The 12,444-nt window shown below is 45.5% G+C and overlaps 1 protein-coding gene across 2 annotated transcripts; it reads right to left on the bottom strand.

Moving 5' to 3' along the window:
• Positions 1 to 1,085: 1,085 nt before the first annotated feature.
• On the bottom strand, positions 1,086 to 11,978 carry LOC126534250 (uncharacterized). Of its 2 annotated transcripts, none has more exons than XM_050181511.2 (2): positions 9,611 to 9,874; positions 1,086 to 1,529 (listed from the first exon to the last, which is right to left on the bottom strand). In XM_050181511.2, exons 1-2 carry the CDS (start codon positions 9,776 to 9,778, stop codon positions 1,206 to 1,208), a joined length of 492 nt encoding a protein of 163 aa, XP_050037468.1. In that variant the 5' UTR covers positions 9,779 to 9,874; the 3' UTR covers positions 1,086 to 1,205. The 2 variants fall into 2 exon arrangements, 1 of the variants encoding a protein (XP_050037468.1); XR_008612990.2 differs by lacking the exon at positions 9,611 to 9,874 and adding an exon at positions 11,746 to 11,978 and having other exon boundaries at positions 1,442 to 1,529.
• Positions 11,979 to 12,444: the final 466 nt, after the last annotated feature.

Consider the following 12,444-nt stretch of genomic DNA (forward strand, 5'->3'; position numbering starts at 1 on the left):
AGGGAGGCACAATCTCTCCAATGCTATTCACTGCGTGCTTGGAAGAAGTATTCAAGCTATTAAACTGGGAAGGCTTAGTAGAAATGATCTACGGTGAATATCTCGGCAACCTTCGGTTTGCCGATGACATTGTTCTATTCAGCAACAATGCAGACCATCAGTTATAACAAATGATTGAGGACCTCAACATAGAGTGTAAGAGTGAGTTTGAAGTTTAATATGCAGGAGACAAAGATAATGATGAATAGCCGGGCAAGCGAACAAGAGTTCAAGATCGCCAGTCAGCCTCTAGAGTCTGTGAAGGAGTACGTTTACCTATGTCAATGAATCACAGGGAGCCGTGATCATGAGAAGGAAATTCATAGGAGAAATAAAAATGGGTTGGATCGCGTACGGCAGACATTGTCAGCTCCTGACTGGAAGCTTGCCATTATCATTGAAAGGGAAGGTGTACAATCAGTGCATTTTACCAGTGCTGACATATGGGGCAGATACTTGGAGACTCACAAAGAAGCTTGAGAACAAGTTAAGGACCGCACAAAGAGCGATGGAACGATGATTGCTAGGCATAACGTTAAGAGACAGAAAGAGAGCGGTTTGGATCAGAGAGCAAACGGCTATATATAGTCGATATTCTGAATGACATTAAGAGAAAAAAAGAATGGAGCTGGGCAGGTCATGTAATGCGCCGGTTAAATAACCGTTGGACCATTAGGGTTACAGAATGGGTACCAAGAGAAGGAAAACGCAGTCGATGACGGCAGAAGTCTGGGTGGAGCGATGAAATTAGGAAATTCGCGGGCGCTAGTTGGACGCTAGCGTAGTTGGAGGACAGGGATAATTGGAGATCGTAGGGAGAGGCCTTCGCGTTGCAGTGGACATAAAACAGGCTGCTGCTGTTGATGATGATGAGACCCTGAAATAATACATTTCAATTATCCCCGTGAATTATAAAACAAAGCTCGTCCTATTAGTTTTTGCAATGAAGCAGTAATGCTCGCTTCGCGAAGCATTTCACTGCAGAGCGACGCAAAAGAAGCCTAATTGCAACGCGGAATTCAGATTGAAAAAGAAAAGGCAGAGAACACCTCGTTTCATTCATGTGCAATCATATACACTTGTTCCAGGACACAACTGTAAAAGCACAAACATACAAATAACTCGACAATTCTTAGCATCGTAAGAAAGGCCTCCAGCCACTGCTTTCAGTGCTCGCGAGCGGCGACAGGGGGCCCCGCGAAACGGTCGAGAGAGCGCCGCACGTGATTGGTCAGCGCGTGGGGCTCCCCGCAGCGACCCCTGGCGTCGTCGGCGTGCATCGCGAACAGCACGGCGCCCGCGAATCGGCGCGTGGCGTCGAACAGGCGCGTCGAGTTGGGTCCGAGGCCGGCCTGCCAGAAGCGGTCCTTGTGCACCACGTGGCAGTCTCCGTGCGGCGAGTAGTGGTGGTCGTAGCCAAGCTTGGCGGCCATCTCGCACATCTGCCAGTAGCTTGAGCCGGTGGTGATCTTGACCGCGGGGTCGCCTTCCTGCAACGCAACGAATATTGCCTTCATTTTCTCACTGTCCCGTAGAGCAAGGGTAAGGGGAAAAAATTCTGATGTTAGCTTAGCGCAAAATTATCCCTCCTTTCTAAAAAATCTTGGTCCATGTTAGCCCGTTCATTGACGAGTGTTGCCTGCAGACAACATACGAGGAAAGCAGCTTTCTTGTCGAGTTTCGGCATTGAGTACGAAGTTTCTGGCTAAATGGTTTCCGCCAACACTGGATGACAGGCAGCAAGCGTCCATTGCTGGTTTAGAGCAGGAATACAGTACGAGGAAGATGTTTGCCATGCGATTCGCTTTCTTTTGAACGGTCGGTCGGAGCTAGGTACCGGATCGATGCGATATCTCCGGCCGTAGTAGTCTCACGCACGTGATGTAAAGCAAATAAAATGTACACCTAAGGTTGGCATACGGCGAGACCTGCCTGCACAAATTCCAGACGAAACCATAGGTGACTTGCAGGCCTGGTTCTTTCCCTCCTTTTGCTGAAAAAGTTTCGGCAAAATGTTTTTATTTTTATTGATTAGGCTTATTCTCGATGTGTTTCGCCCATTTAGATGATGAATGAATGAATAGGCTTTTATTATTAATTGACAAGAGACAGTACAAGGGAATGTTATAATGGAGGAGGTCCCGAAGTCAAATACTGTAACGGGACCTCCTGTACAGCGTATAAGTAAAAATATAAACAACAGATGCAACAAATAATGTAAAATATAAAAAATAGCAAACGTAGATTTGGTTTAGGTTTGGAAGTACTAATACAAATCAGCTGCACACATGCTCGTAAAAAAGTATTACATTCGACTAACTATAGAACTATAACGCCATTATGAACGTAAATGGATAATGAGACATTACCAAATGAACTTGTGTAGCGTAACCAAATGTACATTTGTAAAGGAGAAAAGGAAAAAAAAAAGACAACTAAGTGGTTGCAGATGATGAAATGTGGTCTTTTAGTTCTCGTTTAAATTGAAACGATTTACATGACTTAATAGTAGGAGGTAGTGTGTTCCAGAAGGAAACGGACGTAAAATGGATACTCTGCTTACCGTAATTTGTGCGTACCTCGGGAAAAATAAAATTATTGTTTAGTGCAAATCGCGTAAGATTAGTATTCATTAGCCAAGACTGAGGTATCAGACTGTTGCGGTGAGCGTTATATAGTTGTCGGTATAAAAACATACCAAGTCTAAAGTTAATAAGTTCGTCCACAGTAAGAATGTTAGTTATCCAATAACTGTTTGGAACTGAAATGGTTAGGACTAAATGTAGTTATTCTAACAGCCTGGTTTCGTAATACTTGTAATGATTGTAAGTGGGTACGATACGTATTGCCCCAGCATGCAATGCAATAGTTTATATGTGAATGGATAAATAAATAGCATAAATATAGTAGTGTTTTCTGGTTAAATACATACCGAGCTTTTAAAAGTGTCCTTATTCCGTATGTCAATTGCCCTCTGCCTAACGTTGGCTATGTGTTGATGAAATTTAAGTTAGAATCAAGTTCTACACCCAAGTAGCTACAGGAACTACTACGCGTGATAAGATTATTGCCAAAGTAGAGCGAAGGAATGAATGCGGATGAGCGTTAGTGGGACGTGAATAAAATAAATTTAGTTTTGCAGAAGTTTATATTGAGCTGATTAATATTGCACCAATTTAACATGTTGTTTAAGTCGGCATTAAGTTTCGAAACTAGATTTCCTACACAAATGTCAGAGCTAAAGATAGTTGTGTCATCTGCATAATGTAGTTAGAAGAAAGCAGGCAATTAGGCAGGTTGTTAACATATATTAAAAACAAGAGTGTGCCAAATATGGATCCCAGAGGTACACCAATGTTTGTTATCATTGATTTAGAAAGAACACCATTAATTCTAACTCATTGTGTTCTATTGTTTAAGTAATTTTGTATCAAAGTTAAAGCAGGACCTGTTATTCCGATAGATTCAAGTTTAAAGGATAACATGCGGTGGTTAATTTTATCAAAGGCTTTGGTTAGATCCACGAACACTGATCCAGCATACATGACCTTATCGATTGCCATCTTTAATTGTTCAGTTAGGGCGATAAGAGGAAATTCAGTTGAATAGCCCTTGTAGAAGCCGAATTGGAATGGCGAAAGAATACTAAATTTAGATTGGTGCTTGGGCGATTTTCTACCAGCCGTTCAATAACACTGCTAAAAAAGGGAAGAATGCATATTGGACTATAATTAGTAATCAAGGCACGGTCACCTTTTTCAAATACAGGAGTAATTCTACCTTGTTTTAGTTCTTGTGGGAAGGTTCCAGTCTTGAACATTAGGTTAATAATACTTGTGAGAAAATCTGAGATTAGGTGCGCAATTAGCTTGATGTGATTCGAATGCATATTATCAAGACCTGCACTTGTTGTTTTTAAATTCCTATAATGTTTTCTATTTTCTGTGGTGCGGTTGGAAAAAAGGAATGAGTGAGGTAGGCGTCGCATTAAATGGTTATATTGCGTGGGTATATGCCAATCGCTGCTAAAGAAAAATTCAGCAAAAGCATCAGCCATGTCTTGTGAGGAGGTGCACGCTCTGTAGTCATGAATAATGTCCTTTAAAATATCGCGATTGTTTTACCTATTTAAAAAAAATCATTTACTATCTTCCGTTTCTTACCAATGTCTTTTCCGCATTCTAATAATTTTTTCTCGTAATAAAGTTTTTTAGCTTTTTTTTAGTTCGATAGCAAGAAAGTTGGAAAATTTTTTGTACCTCCTAGTCAAATTGCCGTTAAATGGCCGTAGTTTCGTTTTCTTACACAGATTGTCTTTTTTCCGCATCAAGGCTAGAAGCTTATCTGACAGCCAAGGATTCTGTGGGGACGCAAACTTCTTTTTGCATTTCACTTTGCGGGTGTGGCAGTCAAAATACGATTTCAGTACAGATATAAAGAACGAGAACGCCGTTTGTGGATCTTTCATATCTGCTATAGAAGATCAATCAGCTTGGCTCAGTGAATAAATGAAAGCTTCTTTGGCAAGTGTCAGCTTTGTGTGAGAGGCTTTGACAGAGTTTTCAGTATTCCGAAAGCGTAAAAATATCAGGTAGTGATCAGTCAGCTTTTGTTACAGGACGCCTGCGTCTGGTGGAGGCAGCAAATTTGAAAGCGCGTGGTCGATCATTGTACCATCTGCAAAATTAGTGTACCGCGTAGGCACTTTTATTAAGCATTCGTAACTGAAGCTATTGAAACAATTTGAATATTGTAAGGCGTAGGCAGACGAGCTGTCTGCGAGGTTAGTGTTAATATCGCCTGTAATTATAACGTTTTTATTCTCGTCTGCAAGGATATTCAGCACGTCATGAAGCGCGACGCAGAAATCATTCATAGACGATGAAGGCGAGTGATATATACAACCTATTATTAGATTCTTGTTGTCCACATTAATAAAGTCACTTTTAAGTTCGACCCACACTGAATCACTGTCACGTACGCTGAGAAAAAGGTCGTGCCTTCTTTTGTACGTAAGAGTACTTAAAATATTGCGGCACCGCCATGACAGCTGTACGGACGATTTGAGTATTCTGCTTCATAGTTAGGAAGGCAAAACAGGTTCTTGTCATGGTCACTTAGCCAAGTTTCCGAGATCCCAATTATTGAGCATGAGAATTGAAGTGTCGCAATCAGATTTGAAAAGTCATCATAGTGTCTGCGTATGCTTCGTGCGTTAAAATGAATGATAGACTTGTGATTATTGGACATATAATTATTTACCCCGTAAGTTGTAAAATATGATGACATTGTGAATTTGTCTGGTGATGTGATTTGACAAAGTCGAAGGTAGCTAAGTGATCGCAGAAAGGTCTGCCTCCGTGACGATCCAAATAAACGCGGCTGCCAGTTGTTTTGCGAGCCTTTATTTGGCAGTTTTCAGTCCATAAGAATTGCCATTTATTAGATTTCTTTAGAGTTAAGGCATTAGAAAAGAGGGCCTCATTTTCAGGTGTTAGGTGGTCATTTACGTACAGCGGCGTTCCTTTACTTACCGATATGCCTATGCCACCTAGAGTTAGCGCGCTTTCTTCGCTTCTGTCACGAAGTCAAACTTTTTCGTACGCGAGATAAAACGGGCAATGATGTTCTTGTTGCTGTCAGTTTTGGTAGGCACACGATGAATCACGTCGAGATCATCTGGCGATACGGGGCAACCACTTTTGTCGCCAATGGTTTGCATCACCACCAGGCAGTCTTCTCCTTGTGGCAAGGAATACCTTTCACCTCGACGTTGTTCAGCCTCGAGTGCTGTTCTAGATCCCTCACTTTTTTTTTGTGAGCGTACTGTTGCTAGCTTTTAGATCGTTATTTTCAGCTACCAGTGCAGCCTTTTCATCTTTCATTTTCTCTACCATATTGTTGAGGAATTCCACACTGGTCACCAAATTATCCATTTGTTTTTTTTTATTTCAACAACGTCTAGTTCCGAAGTGCTAATTTTTGGTAAGAATTTTCCATGCATGTCATCAAGAAACTAGGAACTCAAAGTTTCAAGCTTGGATTCAAGTTGCTCCACTCGTTTTGCGAGTTCTGCGTTTGAGGGCATTGCGCTCTGGACAACAGACTAAGGTTTAGGCAGCACAAGAAAAAAAGGTTGCAGTAAAATAGTAAAATTAAATTCAATGGGTTCTCGCGCAGATAAATACGCTCCGCAGAATTCTGGCAGCAGCTGCGGTGACACAGGCAGTAGTACTAAGAGATAATGAGCTTATGACAAACCTACAGATGCAAAGTAGCTTGGTTATTGCGTGTGCTTGCTGTCGTGAAAAAATATGATCAAAATAGATGAAAAATAAACATTCTTTTCGGGTATTTATATGTGTCGTAGTTATATCTTATACAGCTAAGAGAGTATAGAATTGCGCAAGTCAACAAATTGGTGACACACGAGCAGACTCGACGGATCCGGTGATGGGGAACGCCAGAGTGAGGAGGTGGAGGAATGATTTAACAGTCACGGCGCTGTGAGGTAATGAATCGTGCAGCACGGTTTCGAACGGCTTAACTCAAGGTATATCCATTGAGTACTCTTGTGGTGGCTATTATGGACATGGTCAAATTCCGACATATTGTCCAATCCGCCATCTTGTTAGCTGTGATTGGATCACAGAGCTGGTACGAGCTCTCTGATTGGCTTAATATGCCGCCATTGCCGAATTCGATAATACGAACGAATTTGACAATGTCCCGAAGAGCGCACTCGATTACAGTTCCAGATGGCTTATAGGCATACTCTTAAGTTTTGTGCGCGCGAATGTTGCGTGTATCGGTATACGAATTAGTTGGACTCTAGAGGATTCACGCACTGAGGAATGGTTGCGTCATCTTTCATTAAAAAATAATAAATAGCAGCAGAAGTCAGGAAGTCATGCTTTCTCGATCCCCCATTCATTCTTTTACGCTTTTGCATCCCGTGTTAATCGAGCAAACGGCCAGCGCATCCTTCTAGAGTTTACACATTGCGCGTGGATCAGGCAGAAGTTGAATTTGTTTATGCTCTTGCACGTAATAAACGGCGCTACAATCCTACTATTTGTAAAGTACTGCACCACCTTAGATGAAGTTGGTCTAATTTAAAGCAAAAAACCACATCAACAGAATCTGGTATCTGAATTTAGATTGAGGGCCCCAATATTTATTCAATAGGATGATTTAGCTCGACGCCAACTTCAAATTCTCTATTCAGATATATGTGAAATGCAAAAATGCTGCCATTACACAACTGCTCAAACAATTTGGATGAAGCGTGTTGCACTAAAGAGAAAGGTAATAATTCTACTGACTTATGAAGCAGAATGATGATTTAGGGTCTCGAAGTTACGAAATTGCAACAACAACAACAAAAAACCCAGTGCCCTTCCACTCTGCGAAGAAGGATGACCAGCGAAGCTGTGTATATGGGCCCCTTAATGGCGAACTGCACTCCGCCACAAGTAGACCCAACACTGCACTATCTTCGGGATCGGCTCATGCTAGGGCAGTGCTTAACGCCTGCTTCCCCTCCGCCGTGCACGGGTCTGCCCGGCACTGCACTATCTTCGGGATAGGCTCAAGCATGGGGAGGGCTTAACGCCTGCTTCACTTCCGCCGCCGGTCTGCCAGGCACTGCACTATATTCGGGATGGACCCACGTATGGGGAGTGCTTAACGCCTGCTTCACCTCCGCCGCGGGTAGGCCCGTCACTGCACCATCTTCGGGATCGGCCCACGCATGGGGAATGCTTAACGCCTGCTTTACCTCCGCCGCGGGTAGGCCCGGCACTGCACTATCTTCAGGATCGGCACACACATGGTCAGTGCTTAACGCCTGCTTCCCCTCCGCCGTGCACGGGTCTGCCCTGCACTACACTATCTTCGGGATAGGCCCACGCATGGGGAGTGCTTAACGCCTGCTTCACTTCCACCGCCGGTCTGCCAGGCACTGCACTATCTTCGGGATGGACCCACGCATGGGCAGTGCTTGACGCCTGCTTCCCCTCCGCTGTGCACGGGTCTGCCCGTCACTGCACTATCTTCGGGATCGGCTCACGCTTGGGGAGTGCTTATCGCCTGCTTCACCAAACTATTGTTTTTCAGGTTTTCCGTACTTATATCGTACATATAGACTAACGTGCCTTGAGTCATGTCTACAGAAACACAAATATAACAAAACTTGAAAGGACGCAGGGTTGGTTCATAACAACGTGAGATTCAACGATCTCCTGATATCGTGGTTACTGCATTCGCCGTTACTTCTATATTTTTCTTAATGACTGTCAGGGACATTGGCAATCTGAAGATTAAGAAAGAGGGAGTCCTATGACTTTTACAGCAAGCAGCAACAACCAATTCAGGGCAAAGCAGCTTTGATTGGGTACGCAACTGCATATCAAGTTCGTAGAACACTTCGTGCGCCATAAAGAGCCGGATACGATGAAAATGCCTTAAAATCCGTGACGTCGTACTGAGAAAACGCGCTGAGGTTGCTGAGGGAAACAGAAAAAAAAAAATCGGGTAGGCTGTATCGGGGACGCAGCCGCAGTGGGGGTATACGTGAAACTTCTTGTGCGTGCTGCAGAGGGTGCGTGGGTGTTATAGGTTACGGAACTAATGTATAACGCACCTGACATTTATCCAGGCATTACAAAGCTTGCACGCTTAACTTACGATACAGCCAGTGGGGGTCCTACGGCATAATCATGCAATCGTGCACGCTTACTGGTCGCATATTGGGCCCACCGTGGCCAAAAGCGGCGGGCGCGGGTTGACATCCCTCTTGCTTGCTTCTCCCGAGACTATTCACGCCATTTCTGGGCCCTATAGGTCGGACGCGGGGCCGCCATAGCCGAGCAACCGTAAAATTTCTCGGTCGAATTGCAGACATGTCAATCCTTATATACTCGATCCTGACGTGCTCAGATTTGAGCTTCATGAATTACACCCACTACGACCGAGTGAGCTCGCTCAAAAGCGACCACTCCCGATCGGACCGACAAACGCATGTATACAGCCCAGCCACGCCTCTCTGAACGCCGAGCGAGCGTTTGGCTCCGACTACGTCATGCGTGGAGCGACAACGGCAAGATCTGCGCAAGCGACCCATGCGTGATCGAGTAATGGCTTCGTTCCTCTACATGACTGTACCAATGTAAAACGCCTGAGTGGTGTACGGTTGCAAGTATATTTAGGGCGATAATACTGCGTATTTTAGTTACATGCGGCTTTAGCAAGCGAATAGACTGTGCTCACCGAACTGAAAGACGGTTCACGTCAAAAAGGAAGTTTAAGCTTGATTTTCTTCAGTAGCAGTCAACGTTACCCGGCTAAATGAACAAAAATAGTGTTTTGAATTAATACTTTACATCACCCTCTAGACTGATTTATTTGTTGCTCCTTAGATTCCCTTTAAAACGAGTTGCCTTTAATATGTTTTGGGATGTGTCAAGCTACGTATATGTAGCTTTTATCCCGAAATGATCATCCGGCGCGCGTATACCGGAAAATGAAATCGATTTCGTTTCGCCGCAATGTAGACGCGATCGCCACGTACGTGGAACGCGCCGGACGAGTTGAGGAAGTAGCTGGTCGCCTCGCAGGTGACGCTGAACAGCAGCCGGGGCGCGAGCGACCGCTCAAAGTCCGGCAGCGCCTCGCTCACGTCGGCCAGCAGCCGCGACAGGCTCGGCGCCCTCGTCGCGCCTCCCAGGGCGAACGGCATCGGGCAGGCGGCTGCGTCCGCCGGCGCCGGAGACAAGTCGTGCGTGCGCAGAACCACGACGTCCTGCACCAGGGACAGCACGCTGCGCGGCCCCCACCCCAACAACCCCAGAAGCGTATATAGCGTATAACCTGGCTACATGTAGTTGTTCGGAAGTGAGGAGTTTCTGATGCCTTCGGATAACACGGACGTTTTTTGTCGGATTATCGGGGTCCGTTGTAACAACGGTCAACTGTATTCGCTTCTCCAGCGGACGGTACCTTGCGAGGAGGCACCATAACGTGTATCAAAGAGTAAACACAAGAACCCAGACTACCTGTCGCGCACATCACGTCTCTTGACCCGTGGCACACTATAGGGACCACACCCGTTGTCACCACACCCGTTGGTTGGCAGAATAAACGGAACTCACTGAGACTCACTCAGAAAAATGTTCTTTTTCTTCTTCTTTTGCGTAGGGCTCATTCGCACGACTCATTCACACCAAAACTCTACTCAGCCGGGCTCACTCGATCGGACTCAGACTCCCTAAACTTCTACTCAGCGTGGGCTCACTCGCACTCAAACTCACGAAAGTTCTCTCAGCAGGGGCTCACTCGGACTCAGACTCATCAAAGTTCTAATCAGCCGGGCTTAATAGGACTCAGGCTCACCAAGATTCCACTCAGCAAGGGCTCACTCGGACTCATACTCGTACAAAGACTCAGGGGTCAGTATGAGTATGAGTGAGCTCAAGTGAGTCGGTTCTCGTGCGAGTTTGACGACCTGAATCTACAATCTCGGTCCCTACCTGCGACAATGAAGTTATCTTTTCTTCTACTTTGATTTCCCTCTTTTTACTTATTTTCTACATTTCAATTTCAACCGCATCTAATTACCCCTACGCTTACATTGGCTTCATCGCCTGTGCTTTATGCGGTTACTCGTGGGCCGCACTTTCTTTTTCGCGCGATTTTGACGGGGCCGGGCCATTTGGCCTAACTTTTTCCGACTACGAGTTCAGCGAACTTGCTTGCTTTCCCACGGAATTTCGGTGACTTGCGAGCTAATGCGTAGGAACAGGGAATAGCCGGTTGTGAGTGCGCCTCGGACGTCAGAGGTCAAAGTGCAGACTCGCCATCTAGTAGCGGCGCGCAAAAGTACGCTGCCCGCGAAAGTTCACTGATGTGCGCGCGCGGCGTCAACGCACCGAATGCAATTGCTTCTCAATTCAAATTCTTTTTCTCCAAATTTTGGGCTGCTTAGTTTGGGGTGTGACCCATAAACGGATACGGGCCTTACTCGAGGTTATACGGCACTTACTAACACCGACTCCTCTAAAGCTATATCCTCGTGCGACCATTTGTCACGTTGCAAGGCACATTGTCTTCAATCCTTTTTCAAGTTAAAACTCGGAAACGGCTACGTAATCCGGAATAGTATAAAGTTGGATGGGAGTGCAAGTGTAAGAAAGTGGTCTAGCCATGTTATTGCCGTCAGGGGTCTCGTGAAAATTGACACTAATTTGATCACTAAGTCACCGTGCCCAGCCTCTTGCACCTGCACATCTGGGTTTAGTCAAAGAGAGCGATAATAAACCTCATTTTAATATCCACAATCCGGGTTCGCCCACTTTGTTCTAACTTGTCGTTTGTCTGTCAAGCTCAGCTGTGTGATCAGCTCGATTACGGCCTGTTCCTAATTGGGGGCAGCGAAAATCAGTTTTTACATTAACAAACCTGAGGGGACAGTTATTTTTTCCACCTACTCGGTAACGCAGCTGTTGGCACCTAAAGGTGGTATACCAAAAATTAAAGAAATTAAATATGGCAGAAAAATAAAACCGATGTTCCCCGTTCGCAGCATAGAACTAGGCAATAAGAAGCAACTCGAAAAACGATTTGTCCTTCATCTGCCCACGACTGTCGGGAAGATCACGACTGTCGGTCACGCACACCACGACAGGTGTGCGTGACCGTCCCGTATACCTCTTGATCGACAACGGCCCGTCGGGTTGATCCTTGTGGAAGGAGACCACGGCCGACACGAACAGGCCGACCTGCCCGAGGTCATCGCGCAAGCGCCGAAAGTGTCCCAGGAACTCGGCGTCCGAGACGGTGACCGTGGGGTGCGACCGGTAGAAGAACAGGAAACCGTCCAACTGCTTGGAGTGCAGCCACGTGGTCGTCAGTGCACTCAGTTCGCTGGGAGTCGAACCCTGGACCTGCACCCGTGCGGCGCATTGTTTTCACTGTTTATGGACGGCTTCCGGGCTTGGCCCCCTCAACATAGCCAGCCAAATTTATCGGGCAATAACCACGAGGTTTACAACCTGGTGTTAACAGCGCAAAACTTACACCGGGAGACGAGACGAGAAGACGAAACCACGAGCGTTCGTGGTGTCGTCTTCTCCTCTCGTGTTCCCCTCTACGCTTTGCACTGTTAACACCATGACCGAAAACCAACAAGCCCAAGCTGCTAATTAAAGGGACACTAAAGGTTACCAGAAAGTCAAGTTAAAGTAATAAAGCAATGCTCTAGAACGTCTAAGGCGTCAATATTATCGCGAACAGAGCTTTAGTAACCGAGAAATTGAGGTAAATGCATGGCACGATTTGAGACCCCCCAGTGACATTCCGGTACTAGCCCGATGACGAAAGCACTCCTCATCATAGTTTGTCACTAGT

The sequence above is a fragment of the Dermacentor andersoni genome, chromosome 7, assembly GCF_023375885.2.
Source record: "Dermacentor andersoni chromosome 7, qqDerAnde1_hic_scaffold, whole genome shotgun sequence".
NCBI lineage: Eukaryota > Metazoa > Arthropoda > Arachnida > Ixodida > Ixodidae > Dermacentor > Dermacentor andersoni.

Excerpts from the sequence above, each read along its gene's own strand:
- LOC126534250 (XM_050181511.2), bottom strand. The coding sequence starts at position 9,778 with ATGCCGTTCGCCCTGGGAGGCGCGACGAGGGCGCCGAGCCTGTCGCGG. Across the intron at positions 1,530-9,610 it reads ACTCGTCCGGCGCGTTCCAC|GAAGGCGACCCCGCGGTCAA; the intron begins GTACGTGGCGAT and ends GTTGCGTTGCAG.